Below are 19,603 nucleotides of genomic sequence, written 5' to 3'. Positions count from 1 at the left end.
ACTGATGGAATAGATGGAACGGATGGAACAGATGGAGTGATGTCACGGAAGGAGTGGATGTCCCATATGGAGTGGATGGTGCGGATGTCACAGATGTGGAAGATGTTACGGTTAGTGCGGATGGTACAGATGTTGCGGATGGCGCGAATGGCGCGAATGTCACAGAGGGTGCGGATGTCACGGGAGGTGCAGATGTCACGGGAGGTGCGGATGTCACGGACAGTGCAGATGTCACGGACAGTGCAGATGTCACGGACAGTGCAGAGGTTACGGATGTGGCAGAGGTTACGGATGTGGCAGAGGTTACGGATGTGGCAGAGGTTACGGATGTGGCAGAGGTTACGGATGTTACGTTTGGCGCAGTTGTGGATTGTGCGGAAGTCACAGATAGTGCGGATGTTGCGGATAGAGGCAACACCTGTTCACCATGATGTTACCAAATATATGTATCCCCTATATATGCGATGTACCTGTATCCCCATATTTATCCTTATCCCATATATAACCTCTATCCATCTTGCGCAATATATATGTATGTCGGTATGTACGTCCTGCCGCTGTCCTGCTCACGTGCCTGGTCTGAGGCATTTTTACTGATAACCACAATATCACACCATTATGCTTACTCTCTTCTATACACCATCATTCAACTAGAACACAGCTATACCCCTGATAATTTGGCCTAGCTGTTCACATACGAACACAACCTCACAAACACCTCATCATCCTAGTAAAACACAGCTAGCTGAGCACATTCCGGCTAGCTTAGGCATTCCTCAGGCCTAGCACAGCCAGAACCCAGGTTGGGTGTCCAACCTCCAGCCTGAAGACATCCAACTGATTTCCTCAGCGTCACACCTACTGCTATGAAGCAGCTATCATCCAATAAACACACCAGCTGCACACATATCCAGTGCACCCACGCACCTTACGACACTCTCTCTCTGTACTAAAGAATACTCGTCCCAGTGATCAGAGAGGAAAAGAGCTGTACGATCACTTGTCCCAGTAGTCTGTGTAGAAATTGTTCAAAGGAATGTGTTTGCTTTCAGAGCATTTGTTTTTAAGGAATTTTAGCTGTTATATCCTGAGGGAAAATAAGTACTAAGGGAAAACACCAAGTTCACCATCATGCAGAATGTCCCAGGCTTCACCGTATTCGTGGCACACCCTGCTTCCTTCAAAATAAAAAAGGGGGTTGCGGAAAAAAGGATTTCTGCACTATTTGAGAGCAACCTGTGGAGGGAATGGGAGAATGGACAGGAAGGTGTCTTTAGCTATGCATTGCCTAGGGTATGAGGATCAAAGCATATTCAATACCCTACCTGAAATAGATGATGGAGAAGCTGCAAGTGAAAGTGCAAATGAGTTAGAGTATGCGTTAAGAAAACTAGACATGCACTTTAATTCCACGTTTAGAGCATCCTGAAACACTATTCCTTTGCTATACGATAGCAAATACCTGGAGAATCTGTTGAAGACTATGTGACAGCCTTCAGAAAACTTGCGGGGAGAAGCAATTTTGTACACAAATTTGACAAGCACGTAAGAGACCAATTTATGGTGAAGTGCAATCAAGACAAGATCTGAGAGGAACTATGGCTGAAAGACGACCCATCTCTAGCTTGCAATAGCTAAGAGAGTTGAACACTAAGTTGTTAAGCGAAACTGGCAAAATCCAAAGCTCCTGAGAAGGAAAGTGTCAAAGAAGTAATGAAGGTCAAGATGAGTGTTCGTACAAAGAAAATGTTTGTGAGAAGGAAGAACAAGAAAGAAATTAGTAAAGAGAACAGGTATTGAAGGACTACCCCAAGAAAACAAGTGCTACAGATGTGGCACCAAATTGCCCAAGCAGCAAAATAATGTCCAAGAAATGTAACAGATGGAGACACTTCGCAAACTATTGCAAAAACTTAAGAGTGAATATAAAAAATGTTAATGTGGTAAATGTCAGGGACAAAGTGATGATCACTCTGATGATAGCGATGATGTTGGAGGTGACTGACATATGCCCCATAAGTGTACTAGCTGAAGATTGTGATAGTGAGGATGAGAGTCCTATTGCGAAAGTCCATGTTAATGGCAGACTGATACACATGATGGCTGATTCGGGAGTGAAAGTCTCCCTAATTTCAAAGCACTTGTGGGAGAGAATGTTGTGGAAGGAGGAAGATGTGATGTCGCCTGATATTAGCCCTAATGGATACAATATGGACAAGATTTAAATCCTAAGCTATTTCATGTACAAAGGGAGACAGGCTGTGGGGAAGGTCTATGTGATGCAAAAGGAAGCGGCACCGCTGAGTTGGAAGGAACAGTGCAGACTCAAGATAAGGCTAGAGCCTAACACATCTGAGCAGGTATTAGCAGTGACAGAAAATTATGATGTGACGCTGGAGGGACCAAGATATCCAAATGTGTTTTCTAGCAAGATTGGGGAGTTGAAGGGGATGCTTCATAAAATTATTATGGATGATGGAACGCCTGTTGTGGCAAAACTACAGTCGTTACCTGTTGCGTTGAGGGAGACGGTAGGGGAAGAGCTAAGAAGGCTATGTGATGAAGCAATAATAGAAGGTGCTGGAGCAGTAGAGTGGTTATCTCCTTTGGAGATGGCCAAGAAGGGAAATGGAGATGTGAGCTCATATGCTGATTTACGCAATTTGAACGATAAATTGGAAGTGGAGTGACATCCACTGCCTAACATGGGAGAATTGTTGACTCGTGGGCGATGGGAATGTTTTTTTACACAAGTTGATTTAGCATCAAATTGAATTGCATCCAAAATCGAGGAAGTACACAGCATTCATACCCCACAAAGGGGAATTTCAGTTTAGGTGCATGTTGTTCAGATTATTTTCGGCTCCATCTGTTTTCAGGATGACATTTTGTCTGCGGGAGGGATGTGTCACAGCACAATGAAGTGTTGGAAAAAGTCTTTAACTATATTAGGTGATAGGGGGCTCACTGTGAAGAACGACAAGTGTGTTTTCAGACAGGAAGAGGTTGAGTATCTGGGGCATGTGATATCCAAAGATGGAGTTAAACCGAAGGAGAAATAGGTTAATACTATAAAAGAGGTGAAGGCCCAAGTTGAAGGGTGAGCTCAGATCGTTCCTAGGGTTAGTTGAAGTCTGTCAAAAGTGTATAAAGAACTTTTCTGAAAAAGTGAAAGGGATATGGGAAATGTTGAGGAAGAAAGCAGAATTTCAATGGGATGACCATTTTGAAATGGAATTCAAGGACATAAAAGCTGAAATTAACAAGTGAGCCTAGTGAGAAGGGACGATAACCAGGGGTCTGGTACCTGAACCAAGGTGAAGTCTATATTAATATGAAGCATCTTCCGCATGGCAGTACTTGGCAGGGAGTAAACCAAGTGAGCCTAATAAAAGTAGGATGGAAACGAGGGTCTGGGACCCAAACCATGTATATCAGCATACAAGTCATCCCACTTGTGGAAGTACTTGGCATGAGAGTGAACCAAGTGGACCTGACGAGAGGGGCAGCGAAAAGGGTCTGGGATCCAAATAAGTACAAGGTCAATATCAGAGGGAGGAACCCTCCAAACAGTGGTAAAGTGAAGACCACTGACGGGCATGGGACTGTTGAGAAAGCTGAGAAAGGGAGCAATTCCCCCCCACCCTCTTTCAGAACTTTGTTGAAACGAATACCTAGGGGAAGGAAGTAATTCCCCCCCTGGACAATACTCAGGAGAGGGGAGTCATTCCCCCTGGGCACATTCGGATCTTTGTTGACACTAATATCCAGGGGAAGGGAGTCTTTCCCCCTGAACCCAATTGGAACGTTTGTGAAACCATTATTCAGGGGAATATGCTTGAACCCAGCTTGAACCAAAGAAGCCGGGGGAAGGAGTAATTCCTCCTGGCCAACTCTGGAACTATGGGTAAACCAAGACCAGGGGAAGGGAATCATTCTGCCTGGCATCAATTGGAATACTGAAAAGACTTTCCTTCAAAGACACCAGGAGAAGGGAGTCATTATCCTGATGAGAACTTTAATTTTGATTAAGACATTTATGTTGTAGTGTAAGGGAGAGAAGCAGGGTTTTGACTCAGGGTGGTACTTTTTCAGTTTACGGACATTCTGACAGATCCTTTCGTTTTTGGTTTGAGGCAGGAAAACCCCTCTTAGAGTTAGGGATAGCTAGGTTTTTTAATTCAATTAAAGTCTTTGCCAACCACCATGACACCCCCTGGTCAGTTGAATTCTTTTGTACCTTTACAGTGGAGTGAACACGTTTATACCACACACAATGGGATTATTGGGAAGAGAGAATGGGAGGTGGAGTGTGAAAAGTATGTATGTTTCAAAGAAGCAAAGGAGTATGTGAAAGGTAGATGGCCTAGAAAAGCTGCTTCACATGAAGAGCAACTGAGATTTAGGGAGGTGAGGGATGAACTCAAGTGTAGAGAACAACCCATTGTATATTTCAGGAAGAGTGGTGGCTCTAAAATGAACGGAAGGATAAACTGGTTGACATAGCCCATGAGGGGCACATTGGAGTAACCAAAACCAAAGACGTTTTCAAAGTGGATTACTGGTGACCTAGTTTTAATAGGTATGTGCAGGGCAGGCTGAAAATATGCGTTGGGTGTAGCAAATCAGGGAAGAGGTTGAGGGAGTGACCGTTGTTGGTTCCTGAGTTACCAAGGGGAGTGTGGGAAGGACTTGCTACGGTCATTCTGGGGCCCATAAGAGGTGGGTCTTGTGCTGAGAAGTATGCAATGGTTTAGTGGATTTATTTTCCAGGTGGGAGGAAGTGAAAGTGGTGACAGAGACTTAGTTTGGGAGTATTGAGACATCAGAGTGAAATATTTGCTAGAGAGAGGATTCTGAGTAGCATTTTAACTGACAGTGGTCCCCAATTAAAAGGAGAGGGTATGATTTTATTTTGTAGGCAAGGGATAAAACACAAGAGAACAGTGTTATATCATCTGCAAACAAATGGGGTTGTGGAAAGTATAAATAGGTGTCTGGTGGATGGGGTGTGAGTGGCTGAAGGGAGTGGAAAAACATGGAAGGAAAAGATGTGTGAAAGTTAAGGCGTTCCGTTATGCACCGCATGCAATTACATGCGTTTCTCTTCCATATCACACTCTCCACCTGCAGTGTCTGTCAATACTTTAACTTCTCGCTGTGGCTCTTCAACATCTACCTTACCCCTCTGGCCCACCCGATCTCCCCCTTCTCTCCTCACTTTCAGTGTTATGCAGACGATACACAGCTCTCCTTCAAGCCTCGCTCTACAACCCCCTCTTCCTCATCTCGCATCCCCAACTGTCTGACTGCTATTCAGGCATGGTGTGCTGCCAATGATCTCTGCCTTAATGTCAGTAAGACGGAGATCCTTCTCATTGAGACCTCAGCTCCTCCTTCCCTCTGGCTGCCCTCTATCGGTCCCCTCCCCTAACCCTCTTGTGAGGCAAAAAACCTTAGTGTCATCTTTGACTCCTCTCTCTCCTTCTCGCCTCACATTGTTAGCCTTGCCAAGAAGGCCAACTATTAGCTGCACCTCCTCAAGGACATTTTCCATTTCCTCATCTTCCCCCAGAATATCAATGTCTGCAGAGCTCTGGTCCTCTCTAGGCGGGACTACGGCAACAGCCTCTTCCTCAACCTTCCTTTATCCTCCGTTCGGCCTCTTCAACTAATCCAGAATAGGACGGCAAGATATAACCTTGGCCTCAAGCGCAGGGATCACATCTCTCCAGCCCTAAAATCTCTCCACTGGCTCCCGGTTGCTGCTAGGATCAAGTTCTGTATCATTCACAAGAATTTCTGGGGCCTGGGACCCAAATACATCCCTCTCTCTCTCCCCAAATACCTCCCTGCTAGGGTCCTTCGGTCTTCTAGCTCCAACACACTGCAGATCAGACGCTTCTCTAAGCAGAGAGTTGGGGGTTGATAACTCTCCTCTGCAGGAGCCTCCCCCAGGAATAGTCTCCCTGCCCCTCTCAAGCTTGAGCCGCATCGCCTCAGGTTTCAGAAGCTCTTCAAGATCCTCCATTTCTCTTCTTCCTACCCTCTCTCCCCTCTCCTGCCAACACCCCTGTCTGCCGCAGTGACTGGCTGCCTGGTTCCCTCCAAGTTCTTCAGGGCACCAGGCACCCATGCCTTGCACCAAGCATGTGGACCCTTAACCCCCTGCCCCATGCAATCCTTGGCACTTGCCCTCCTGGCCTCCCTTCACACTCGCCTAGCTCCTGTGCCCCCCCTTCCTCCATCCCCATTTTTCACTTGCATTCACTCCTCTATACCCTGCACTTCTCTTCCCACACTAGCACTTCGCACTCATGCAGACCGGCACTCCCCTTCCTTGACCCGCCCTTACTGCACCATCCGAAGGTCACAAGTCCTTGAAGGACCGTTATGGTGATCATTCTCGCTTGTCCTCCCACACCTCTTTTTTGTATTTTGTTGCCTTGAAACACCATTTGTTGTACAGTCACCTTACAAATATCCAATAAATAAATGTGTTGTGACTTTCGAGCTAATGAGAGGGAGGAAGGCCAATACTAAAATGTTTCCTTCTTGGCCTGCTCGAAGAGTGCGAGTAGAAGCGAGATAGGGGCTAGGGAGATACATGTGAAGGAGAAGGCTAAGGAAATGTACAACAAAATAAAATGTGTCAAGAAAGTTGTGATTGAGAGAGAGGATAAGGGGAGGGTGAAGTTAGGGAAACCGAAGGATAAGGAAGGGGTGAAGAATGGTCCTCAAGAGAGAGTCAAGGAAGCGTTGAGTGGTGAAATGCGATTAGAGAATGGACAAGTGTGGAACATAAGAAAAGTGGTAAAAGTGCAGTGTTATTAGGTTTGTGACAGGTGTGTGTACATACGTGTGTTATCGCATGAGTGAGGAAGGAGGGATGCTATGCTGTGTAACCTGAATCATTATATATTGTTTAAAAGTAGAGATGAATTGTATTCTGTAAGGAACTGAGATGTGTTTATATCTCCTGTAAGATATGGTCTTGCATTCCAGACCTGCTCCATAGTAACACAAATGTTTAGGGGGAACTTGAGACAAGGTTTCCAAAGTGTGGTGGTAGACAGTTGAAGGTGAGAACAGCAGTGAACAACCTAGAGCAAATCCGTTATAACAGAACCCCAGACTCCTCCAAATATGGACCTAGGGTGAGCTAGGGAACGACACATGGAATGTTACCCAGACCCCACTGATGGGTATGGGTAAAAAACCCATATACAGACCTTGGAAGATCACTTTAAAGATTATGAATGGGCGGGGGCACACCCCAAACCCTAAGGAACCACATGGTGGTCCTTGGGAGTAGGCCCATAACCCATATACTAAGATATCCCATTGACAGTCATGAGAGGGGGTCCCACACCAGGTACTAGGGGACCCTGTTGATAACCATGGATGGAGGACCACACATCAACCCATTCAGGGTCGTCTATTAGGCCCTACCTAACTATAGGAGAGCGGTCCCTCACTGGGCAGAAAAGATAGTTGCATGTTCCTTAACTGACCCAAGCTGAAGGTCTGGAGAAGAAACAAACTTTGCAGGGACTGAGTTTTGCTTTTAGAAACATTTTCTGAAAATGGAACCAATAAATGTTTTGCTGCGGTGGAGCTGCCGGAGGTATCCAAGCTTAAAAGTAAATGTTTTGATACTTTTGTTTCTTTGGCAGTATCACCCAAAGGAGGTTCGCAGAACTAAAGCCAATGAAATGTAGCTCTTCCATTTTTCCCTTACTAATGATGTAAGACATAAAGTTGTAGCTCTCCTGCGACAACAGCGGTCATAGACAGAAGGGCATTTTCTGCTCACCTTTAAATGCATAACTCATGGTAGACACATCCAAAAAAGAAGAGATTTGAAGCGGAACATATTCTCCCTGCAACTTAAAAAAAAGACAGGACGCCACCCTTTCATAGCGCTGTCCCTTGTGAAATCCACAATGGCCGAAGGTCCTCATATAATCTCACGACAGAAACCTCTCAGATCAAAGGACCATAAACACATGGGCCAAAGGGAAACCACGCCCACTCACTCTGTCCAGGTGCAACAAGTTTCTCTGTGCTCCAACTTAGGGAAAGGGGACTGTGACAGAATGACTACTGCTCTGCATGAATGCAGGGATGAGTAGTGTCTAACTTACTCAGCCACACACTACTACTAACCCAGCATTGATCCCAATCATGAAGGTGAAAAGGTAGTTGCTTGACCGATCTATCCAATTACTACTTTTGGTAACGTGGGCCGTGAGCAGGCATCTCTTCAGGAGTGGTGTGAGCTGATACACTTGATATAGTTTCTTGGAGTATAAACAGGGTAAAGTGATAACTGTTGATGAGAGAGGGGTATGAGGAAAGGGACAAGAAGACGGTAGGAACATTTATTTGGAACGAGTGGAGAGGCTTAGCAGAGAGATCAGGAGAGGCAGAGTTTGTAGGTAACCAGGTGGTAAAGAGGAATGAGGAGGTCTTCCTCAGCGACTCAGAAGACCTGAAGGAGAGGACGACGAGAAAAAGAGGAGACCAGTTAGTGGCTAGGTCTAAGAGCTACGTTATTATGAGTGAGACCCTGAGGAAGGAAAGTTGGCCACTCACTTACCCAGTCAGCCAATCCCAGTCCACACCCAGGACTGTGGGAGCTACCCGTGCTCCACCCAGGACCTTCACTACCCTGCCCGGGCATGACATTGCAACAACCAAGCCGAACATTTGATGCAGAGTCTTGGTATGTTTTGCAAAAGGGAAAAGAATTCCGAGACTAGAAAGACCAAGTCACTGAAGGAAGGGAGGAACATCACCCTAAAACCAGTATGGGATTGTGGTCTCCACTAAACCCCTGAAGGCGCAGAGACTCCGGAGACTTTAGCTGAAGTCTGTGCTACAAAATCGCACCCAGGAAGGGAGCACTGCCAGAAACTGTGAAACTGAAGACAGACTTGAACTTTTATCTTCTTACAAAGATCGGATCCATCCTGAGAAGTTAGTTAATTTTAACCCCTAGAACCATCCTGACATTTTAGTTGAGGTCTATTGCATCCTAGTTTGTTATTTTATCTCTGTGTTGTTTGATCATTGGAGCCCTGGCAAGGATGCCCCTGGTGTTACTATTTCTTGTATACATTTTCCCTAGAGAGCGAATAACTGAATAATATTTGCATTATCAGCTCTTTCATGAATCAGACGCACGCCTTTGCAACAATTTAATTGCCGTAACAGCAAAAGATGCTGCTTTTCGGCCTTATATAATGACACAACGAAAATAATGGTTTGTGCCCTCTGACATCGTTTTTGATCATAGACATAAAATAAGCTATTGTTTTATGTATGGGAACTCTATTTGTGATCTATCCAGTGAAGCATTTTTTTTTAAATCTAAATGGTAGACAAGACAAAAAAGCTATGTGTCTATTGCAATTACGACCTGTTATTTTGTGACATTATATGTAGATCTATTGTCATTTGTGGTTGTATGTTTGTATAACTGCTGGTTATTTTATGTTTTAGAACTATGCAAATTCAAAATAGACAACACAATTATATATATTTGCCGCCCCTGTATTTCATACAAAATATCACATTACAATCTATGCACACTAGCGGCTAACATCTACGCTGTATCAAATAATATGTGGTTGCCATCATACATAAGATAATTTTCTCCAGTGGTGCATGGTATATTCCAACCCATGCATAAATGTGGTCCTTGACTACCCTGTGCAACTCTACATTTCTTTGTTTAATGAGTGGCAATACCTGCGCCTAAGCACACGAGGTGGACTGTGGGATATGCCCGCTGAGCTATCTTTTCTGTTCCCGTAAACTCCACATTGTGGCATTGTGAGAGAGTGCTTGGCATCTACAGCCGCATTTAGTTCCCTAGGGCACGCTCATCAGTTCAATTGCATCCCCCTGTCTACCCTGTGGCCAGATTCCTGCCAGAGCTCACCCCAGGACAGTGACTCTTGTGGGAGGATCCCCAGGACAGTCACTCTCTCAGGTGCATAAGGAGGTGATGAGGTTTCAGAGGGTTCATTCAGATTGGAAGCTTCCCATAATGGGACAGAGGTATGGAGTTATTCCTGTGAAAAGACTCTGCTAGGAGGGATACTCTCTGCACCACCCCAAAACCCGGCATCGCGTAGTGGGCTTTGGCGCCCAGCCCCCATGGCTTCCCCACCATTTACTCCAAAGGTTAAGCAGGGAACCTCAGCAAATAACCTATTTAAATACTGCTATGATGTAAATAGAAATGACTGTCTATGATAGGTTACGAGAATGGCACAGAGATGTGCAGGACATTGTAGATGTTATGTTGATGTATGACGTGCACCCCTGCCATTTGCATGGTCTCTAGGCGCTCACGGCTGACTGTAAGAAAGTGGGTGGGATTGGTTAGTGGGAAGAGGGATAGGCTAGAGGTTGTGCTCTTCTGTTGACGCTTGCAGAACAAGAAGAAACTGGTGTCTGTGCATGTCAACTTAATGAGTGTGCTTTGTTGTGTGCACTCTGCTTGTGTCCTGAGGGGTTACGTCCAGTGTCTGGGTTGTTTGTTCTTTGCAGCTGTTTGTGCTTCTGGCAGGTGTGTGGCTTGTGTGTTATTGTGTGTAGTTTTTGGGAGGTATGCGGGAGAGGAGAAACAAGCAGCGGGATAGTTCATAGGTTTTGGCTCAGGGTGTGTGGTTGTTTATTGTCGGTTCCACAATCCGTACTGCAGATGTTAATTGATGCACCATAGATGTTAGAAGGTAGCTTGCTTAGATTTTTCAATGAGATTGTTCAATGACACTATGTAATACATTCAGAGGAAGCCAATAGACTAATAAGATGTAGATTTACAGGAAGGCCCAGAATGTTCATAGTTAGTGAGATTGACAATCTTGCTGTCGTTGAGAGATAAACTAACATAATATTTCCAGCTATGGATTAATTTAAGACTATCTTGATGCAGAATTTTGAATTTGTAAGGATGAAACACTATACATTGTCATTTGAACACATGCACTGTAAGTGAAATGCTACTGAAATAGTTATGACTAAAAGTAGTGTATTTCAATTTGCACAGATCATATAAATTCACCTTGAAATGCCATCTTGATTAACTCAGCTGAGGAATTCCATGCTCACTCCTGAGGAAGGCCGAACAATTGGCTACAGCGCTGAAATAGACTACACTTCGTAGATGACGCAAGACTATCTACTGCGACAAGTTGACCCTGCGATGAGGGCATGGGGGGCCCTCTCAGCATGCGGTGGGAGCCCCACCAGGGTTTTCACCAGAGATACTCCTGCCCCAGAGGCAGGGTGTGGGTGTTGGAAGGGCCCCACTCCCTGTCCCTTTTACATGTGCCTGAACCCTTCTACATGTGCCCGTATGCCTGAAATGGGCACCAGCTCTTCTTGCCCCATAGCTGTATTGCACAAGGCTGGCCAGCCCTTTCTGGTAGACCCATAATACTACACCCACCAGAAGGCCTGTCATTGGAAGAGAGCATAAGCAACTCAACCCAGAGAGACAGGGAGAAACTGTGACTCTGCTGGGCATTCCTCCCATCAAAGCATAAACTCCAGTGCTCTACGCAATACAGACATTCAGCGTCCCTTCAACAGGGCCGCAGAGTGCTCTGCAAAGCGGCAATAACAGAGCACTGCACAACACAGACTGGGACATTCAGTATATATCCAGCCGGCAACCTAAACACTCAACACAAAACAAACTGGGACATTCCTTGAGTTGAGAGTAGGCGTCCACTCCCAAATGCCGGTAGACCAGCGTGGAAAGTGCGGGATTGTTTGGTGGGAGAAAGTGGTACATGGGTGGGAGTGTGCATGCAAGGAGTGGAACTAGCAGAGTAGGGGGTCAATGGAAGGTGGCATAGAGTGAAAGGTGGGAGGGTGTGGGTGGAGAGGGATATAGTAGTGTGGAGAGAGAGGAGAGCAAGAGTGGTGTGGTGAGGGGCGAGTAGGAGTGGTGTGGTGAGGGGAGAGTAGTAGCAGTGTGGAGAAGTGAAGGATGGTAAGGCATCATCAAGTACAACACAGACAACAGACTTCAAGTTCAAACAAACACTTTTATTTAGCTTATATGCCAGGATGGTTGAACACTTAACTTCCCCTATGCTAAGGTGGGATTTCCACTACCTATATAAAAGTAAGGAAAGTCTGAGCCAAAGAGTTCAATTTAGGAGGTCTGTCTGTGTCCAAAACCTATGCTTGCCCTCACAACTATATCTGTACAATGTGTAGGGATGTCATAAACCAAAAGAAAACAGTGTTCAATGCAAACGTCTGAGCTTCTTCCAGCTCGCAGCTTTCTTTCAGCTCCCTTCCCCAAGTGTAAAGCAGCTCCAGAAAAAAAGTCTTAAAGTTACCTTCCTTGAATTCAAAAGGAAATGGTTTTAACCAATACTCTGGGTTCCCTTCCCCAAATTTCAAGCCACAAAACACAAGAGACCCTTGAAGCTCCGTCATCACTTTAGCAAATGTCTGAGATCTCAAGGGTTCCCTTCCCCAAGATATAATTTGGTTGTACACAGTTCAAACGAAAATACCCATGCTGTATTTTAATTTTCACAGTTCCGTTGTTTAAATTTTTCATATATTTGTTCTGGTAGCTTTCACCCAAGTTGGAAATTATATTTTTTCTATTGTTTACGTTTGAAGTTCCATTATAAAATCAGACTTCAGGTTTTATTAGCTTATTCTTCAAAGTTATTTTCAATTTAGAACCCAACATGTAGTAGTTTGCTTGGTCTTCAAAGTTATATTCAGTTTGGAACTCAGCATATAATGGTTTGCTTGAATATAGGGTCCTGTTCCCTCTTCAGCTTCAAAAAGTTAGGAATTCTGTTTGTTTTCAAGTTTGAATTCAGTTTGGTATTCAATAATTGTGGATTTAACTCGTACCTCATTTTTACATTGTCCGTTTGTTCAAGAATTATTCTGCTAAGTTGTTGTTTTGCTTTGCATCTTCAATATTTGTTTGTTCCGTTTTAAATGTTTAATGTTGTTGGTTTCGCTTTAAATGTTCAATAATGGTTCATTTCACTTTAAATGGATTGCCCAGTGTTCGACCATCTTCGAAAACCTGTTTCATGCCACACGCGACCACTCAGATACACAGTATTCCTGATGATTCCGTAATTGAACTTGTGCAAGACTGGAGACTTTAGAAAACATGCTCGTTTGACACACACAACCACTCTGATACAAGGTATTCCTTGATACCATAGTTAACATGGGTCTCCCATCCACCAGAAACTCGCCCGTCGCTTTGACAGTTCCTGCTGCAGCTTGCATCACCCAGTCTACGACTTACAAGGCCAGGCTCCAACCTTCTGCCCCTCAGGCACTCCTATGTTGGCCTCTCAATACAGGGGAACAAGCAACACGAGCATAAGGGAAAGGGTCAACCTTCCCACACGGCTTCCGTCACTTCATTCTGTCCGCTATTCGGAATCCCTGCTCACAGACTATGCTTCCATGGACCACCTTTCCTCACGGTCCCCACCGTCTCGCTCCAGGAAGGTTCTTTGCTAATTGACCCGGCCTCCTTGCTGCTTTTCCTGTCTTCCCCGTTGTCTCTTTTGCTGCTCTGCTGAGCTCCTTCTATACACCTGCTACCCCTTGACAGGCTGCAGGTGTGAGTGTTCAATTAGCCCTGCCTGACCACAATTAACAGGACATGCCTGACAGTTCTTGGCAGGCATCTTCTTTGTCTCAGTACCAGAGGGACCAAAGAGCATGGTCTTCATTGCTCTTAGATACCTCTTCTTCATTCCAATACTGTCAAGTGTCAAGTGTCAATTATAGAGAAATGAGGGGAACTGGTTTACAACAGCCAATGAAGGTTGGGGAAGGGTTGGGCTGGCTGTCAATAGGAAAAGGATATAGATTGTTTGAAGAGAGAGACAGATAGAAAGGGATTTCCCTTAGGCCATCACAAACAGACAGGCAGAAATGTAGGCAGTAGGAGTAACCAAGCTCTAGAGACCATCCTGCCATTGATGGGTGCCTGGTTTAGGGAGGGAATCACCCACACTCAAAGAGAGAGAGGGACGGCCCTTATAGAGATCATTTTCAATTTCTTTAATAAAAACCCTTGAATTTTCTTTAAGAGTTGTTGTCATATTTCCTCCATTGATAAGCAAACAATGGTGCCTGACCACAGTATGGTGACCCATGTGCTGTGAGTTTACCAATGTCAATACATCTCTCAGGCAAGGTAGGTTTTAATGCACCATGAAATGAAATCTTGAGATTATTATTTTGGTGGACAATCCTTTTTTTGTGTGCGAGTAACCTTTGTATAGAATTCGGCTCAAGCATTGATTTAGGCATTTATCTCAAAGATAATGTATGGGAAAGTGATGAGAAATGGTACAGGAGTGTCCTCTGGCAGTTAAATGACAATAAAATAGAAATTGAGGGATTTTGGGCCCTTAGGTTGTAAGGGTCCGCTATGAGGACATAGGTAGAAATGCAAAAAAAAATAAAAAATGCATATCTAGGAGTTCTCTATTAACAGCGAGCTTAATATAGGACACACTCTCTGTGTGATGTCTCATATATTGTGGAGACAACCAACAATTAATATCAATATTGATTGAGCTTTGTGGCTCATACCTGTCAGGACAATACTTTTCTCTTTAATAAAATAGCAAGAGCCAATTTTGTATTTCTGTATTTACATTTATTAAAAAAGTGAGGATGGTTGGACAAAAAACATGGTACTGGAGTTTTAGGGACTAGGGCCATGGCCACCTCCATAATGTTAGGAAGATGATCACGGTGAATAGAAAGAAGTTGAAATGTAGATTTATGTTAGGGGTGCCACTTCCTTGACTGCTCCGGGGTAAAAAAAAAAGACAGCATGACCTCAGAAGGACTTGGCAGACCAGAGAGGTAGGGGAGGAATAGAGGGGAAGGGTGGTGAAAAGGTCCATTTTCAGATATTTTTGTACAGAATGACAGATAAAGTCATCAGCACAGATAAAGGCGATGGGAAGGAGAGCACCAAGATGGGGCAACCAGGGGCTGGAGTCCTCAGTAGCTTCTGAGGAAGAGAGATAAGAGGAGATGATGCTGTTGTAGTAGGATGACTTTGGCAGAGTCGAGGGCAGAGAATAGCATGAGAAAAGATGCCATCTATGTGATAAGACCACCTCTGTAATGTGTTTTGTGCCAGCGGTATTAGTAGATCTGCATAGGTCTTTTCAATTTTTGGGCGACAGAGGAGATCCAGTTTTGATCATATAGGCAGGAAGGAGTTAAGGGGTAAACTGGATAATGGTGGGCAAAGGGAGTACAGAGTGCACGGTTGATGTCTTGAAGGCCTTCTGAATGGAGTTGGCAAGACAGATGGTACATGCATGGAGGCAAGACCCGTCTTGATCAATATATGGTGTCATGTCGGATTTGCACTTCGTAACTGGTGAGTGCGAAAGAAAAACAGGTGCAGGACAGGCAGAAGGTTGAAACTGAATTGAAGGTTGCAGTGATCAGAAGGAGGGATAGCAGTGGACGATACAGGTAAGTGACTGGATCCCCCTAATCAAGGCTAGGGCTAAAGTTACTCAGAGGAGGGTAAGTATGGTTAGACAGAAGTATGATTATGTGGGTGATGGTGTAAGTAGGGTTGCTAGTAGCAAGTAGTAGCAAGTAGCGACCAACAACTTCTAATTCAGGCCAATAATGACCAAAAATGATGTAAGTAGGCAAGTAGTGTCTAAGACAGTTATGTTGTTTGGCAAGGGGGGCAGGAAGGTGGGGTAGCAAGTCGGGGAGAGCCCAAATCTGAGGGCTGGAATGCGGTGATGGTGGCAATCTTATATGCAAGAGCAAAGAGGTGGAGCCAGACTATCGAGCCAACAGATGGGACTCTAAGCCAAGAACACCTTGTTGGAGAGGATAGAACCCAGAGCACCTGGGGCTGGTTGCTTCACAGGCAGGAGTTCTAACCTCAGGCCAACCAATATTCTGTCACTTCTCCCCGAGGAGGAGCCCCTTTCTATGAGGTCAGGAAGGTGAGGTCGCCACCCGATAGTTCCCATGGGGGTGGAATGCAGCAGGAGGAGGATCTCATGGGGAAGAGACGCCGCATCTGGGGACAAGGACGACCATCTAGGGAGAACGTGGTAGGACACCACTCACCTGGATAATAGGCGGCACAACACGGTCTTCCATAAGATACTCCGACCTTCAACTCCCCCCTCAATACTTTTCCTAGCTCATCTATGTACTACTTAACTGCTAACTCCCTAACTCCAAGACCTACTGGGAAGAAGATGATCAGGGGAAATGAAAGATTACCAATCTTCCAACCATTGGGACGAGGTGCCCACGCCAGAATATGGAGATAACCTCAGTACAACAAAAAAAGGACTTTGCGGTTCGGCCAGGGTGTAACAATTCTTTAAATACAAAGAGAGAAGAAAGACTCGGTGAGACAGCCTGCTGAGGCCTGCACACCAAGGCACAACAAGCTGCGAACTCCGCCGCTGGAGCAAGTACAGAAAAGTCCAGACCTGTTGGGGAGCACGAATGGCAACCGAGGTCTTCAGTGAAGGGAAGCCTGAAGCACCGACAAGGTGGAATCCGGTCCCAGAGATATTCAAGAATCCTAAGAGGTACGGGAGACCCAGAAGGGGACAAGGGATTGACCCAAGGGCTGAAGTGGCTTATGAAATGCCCAAGTACAACGCAGACCGTATTGGGCATCAGCAGAAGGGGGTCTGGGAACCAAACAGAGAGAAGAAAAACCAAGGTCTGGGGGGTGGGGGGGGGGGGTGTCGAAGGGAGAAAGGGAGAGAGTGAGATAGAAGAAACCGGGTCTGAGACCCAAAGCTCAAGAGTAGTACGAGACACCTTCTTCGTGGTAGTACCTGGCAGGTTAGTGAACCAGGTCTTCCGACTCAAAGAAGAAGAGGAGCCTGGGTCTGGGACCCACCCATAATTGGAATGTCAAGGAAGACCAGCTGAGAAGCCAAGTATGTGAGAAAGGCAATGGGAAGGAAGACACTCCCCCCTCGGGTTGTGAACTGTAAAATAGAGCCAGAGAAAGGCCAGGGGAAGGGAGGCATTCCCCCTGGTGTTGTGAACTGTGAAATAAAGCATGAGAAAGCCAGGGGCAGGGAGTCCTTCCCCCTGGTGTAGAGAACTAAGAGCAAAACCAAGGAAAGCCGGGACAAGGGAGTCATTCTCCTGGTGATTGAGTTTGAAGCAGGATCAAACCAGGGGACGGGAGTCATTCCCCCTGGTAAAGAACTTGCATCCAAACCTGTGCGACCAAGTCCAGGAGAAGGGAATCATTCTCCTGGACCAAGAACATTAGATCCTTCTAGTTTAGTTATTAGTGTAAGGGACAGAATTGGAGTTTTGACACAGGACTGGGGACGTTTTAGTTTTTTAGGACATCCCAACAGACCCGTTAGAACTTTAGTTGAGGCAGGGAAACCTCTCTAAGAGATAGGGAAAGTTAGGTTTTCTCTTTATTTTCTTGACCAATAAAAGTCCATGGCAATCATCGTGCCACCTGTGTGTCAGTCTCCTCCTTCTGCACCCGTACAACACACACCCATGCAATGGCCTTAACTGAATGACACACTGACAACCAATGAAGAAAACCATGTTTTGCACTACTCTATTAGGAGCATCTTTGGGAGATATTAAAATCAAAATAGAGATATGTGTTGATGAAAGGTTGTTTCAGATTAAAATGGCAGTGTCCAAATGTTCTCAAATACATTTTATCCTGTTTTTTCTTTTTTTTTTTTAATCAGAATTACAATACTTACAGTCTAAAGGCCTACTCTATGCACACCCGCTCTCATACCACTTTTCTGATCTCATTGGTTGAAGGAGCTTCTCTCAAGTCCTGCCCTGCATGTGAATTCAGCAGGCTGGAGCTTGCATTGGAATCATCTACATGAATGTATTTGGAAACTATGTAAAGCCATTCTAAACTTCAGAATTTCTGTCCTCTGTGTTCAGAAATGGCCCTTCCTGGACCAATGAGTGCTTGCAGAAACAAACCAGCATTGCCAAAGTCATCAGTTTGGGCTTTTGGGTAGGCATGGGCTAGGCTTTTGCTATACACCGATACAATAGTACCACTTTGGCTGTAAGATCGAAACAGCTAGAAAATGGAGCAAATAACTGGTCATATGATGTCCGTACTTGGCAAATGCTCATCTAATACCCAGAGCCAAAACTTTTGTCTTTGCTTATTTTTAATAGGATTTCAGTACATGGAATATACATAATACAAGTGAATGAAGGCACACTTGGTTAAGAAGTCTTTATGACACCAGTAGCCATTTACAGTTGCAATTAAGCTATTAACCCTCGGAAGACAGCTTAGAAAAACATTGGCAGGCTAAAGTTTGATATTACTGCTTGACAGAAGAAGGTCAAAGAGATCCCAGGAGGATGTGTGTAGGGCAGGGACAGGCAGGTAATGGGTGGGACTGGCTATAGGGATAGCACGGCCCTGGGCTGTCAAAGGGTGAGTAAATAACCAAACAGCCACAAGTTGCATGTCCCTCCTCACATGTCAATTTCCTCGTACCTGTACTCCAATGCATTAGTTTCAGCTTATATGTAGCGCTTAAGTGTCACCTAATAGCCCAAACTAAAAATGTACCAAGTTGGAGAACATATTAGAACATTTTAATTTCCCAGATGATGCTGTAAAGGCAGTTGCTGGCATGTGGGATGGCCATGGACAGGTGTCCTTCTCACACCACTACCCACACCAACACAGTCCATGTTCCCGTGACATGAAATAACATTTTCTGATAAAATAATAAAGATGAGTCAGGGAGAAGAGAGCTCGGTTTGTAATCTGGCATAATTACAATAGCGGGAATTTGGCAAAGATTTCGACCTTGGATTGTGACTGCGGGAGATAGGTGGGTGCCCTAGGCTGGGAAGGGACCGGCCGAATCATCTTTTTGTGAACGGGCAGGGGACATGCAACAAGTCTCCATGTTCACCATCAGATAACTAAAAAGGAACCACCGTGAAAAATACTGCTTGAGCACAGAGAGGGCAGTCATAATTGGTGTAAAGCTGGAGACTAAGTAAATCGCTTTTTTATCTTGTGTCTTGGGTGATTCTGGAAATGCAAGTGATGTGATTTGTAGGAGGACTGCGCAGCATGCACGTTATACCTTGCCGTCAGGCGAGAAGGCGTAGATCGCTAGCGGTCTCTCATGTCGGTTTATGAAGGCGATGGCCTCATCCAGGCTCTTCACAGTAAATATGGGTAGGACAGGTCCGAAGATCTCCTCCTGCATCACTGGATCAGACTCGGTCACATCCACAAGCACAGTGGGGGCTGAGCGGGACAAAACGGAATAAAACAGGTGCATAGTGAAAACATTTGAAAAACAAAATGGCGCCCAACAAGTGCAATACTTAGACAACGCCTACCCATCTCCAAACATGAGGATCAAAGCAACCAATTATCGGAGTCCCGTAATAATTCTCTAAAGGCTTTGGAACCTACTCGCGATCCACACCTCTGAGGATTCACCATCTCTGAAGGGAGCCTATTCCATAGTGAAAACACACACTGTAAATAAGTCTTCCCTATGGCGGC

The 19,603-nt window shown here is 45.1% G+C and overlaps 1 protein-coding gene across 6 annotated transcripts in view; it reads right to left on the bottom strand.

Moving 5' to 3' along the window:
- The window catches only part of ALDH3B1 (aldehyde dehydrogenase 3 family member B1), a 710,542-nt gene that overhangs the window by 26,277 nt on the left and 664,662 nt on the right, over positions 1-19,603 (bottom strand). For all 6 annotated transcript variants that reach the window (XM_069628929.1, XM_069628928.1, XM_069628930.1 and 3 more), the window contains one exon: positions 19,173-19,339. In XM_069628929.1, the coding sequence (XP_069485030.1) occupies positions 19,173-19,339 (167 nt within the window). The remainder of the gene's footprint in view (positions 1-19,172; positions 19,340-19,603) is intronic.

Source organism: Ambystoma mexicanum, chromosome 12 (genome assembly GCF_040938575.1).
Source record: "Ambystoma mexicanum isolate Mex_15411 chromosome 12, UKY_AmexF1_1, whole genome shotgun sequence".
In the NCBI taxonomy this organism is placed as follows: Eukaryota; Metazoa; Chordata; class Amphibia; order Caudata; family Ambystomatidae; genus Ambystoma; species Ambystoma mexicanum.
This window is presented reverse-complemented; position numbering and strand designations above follow the sequence as displayed.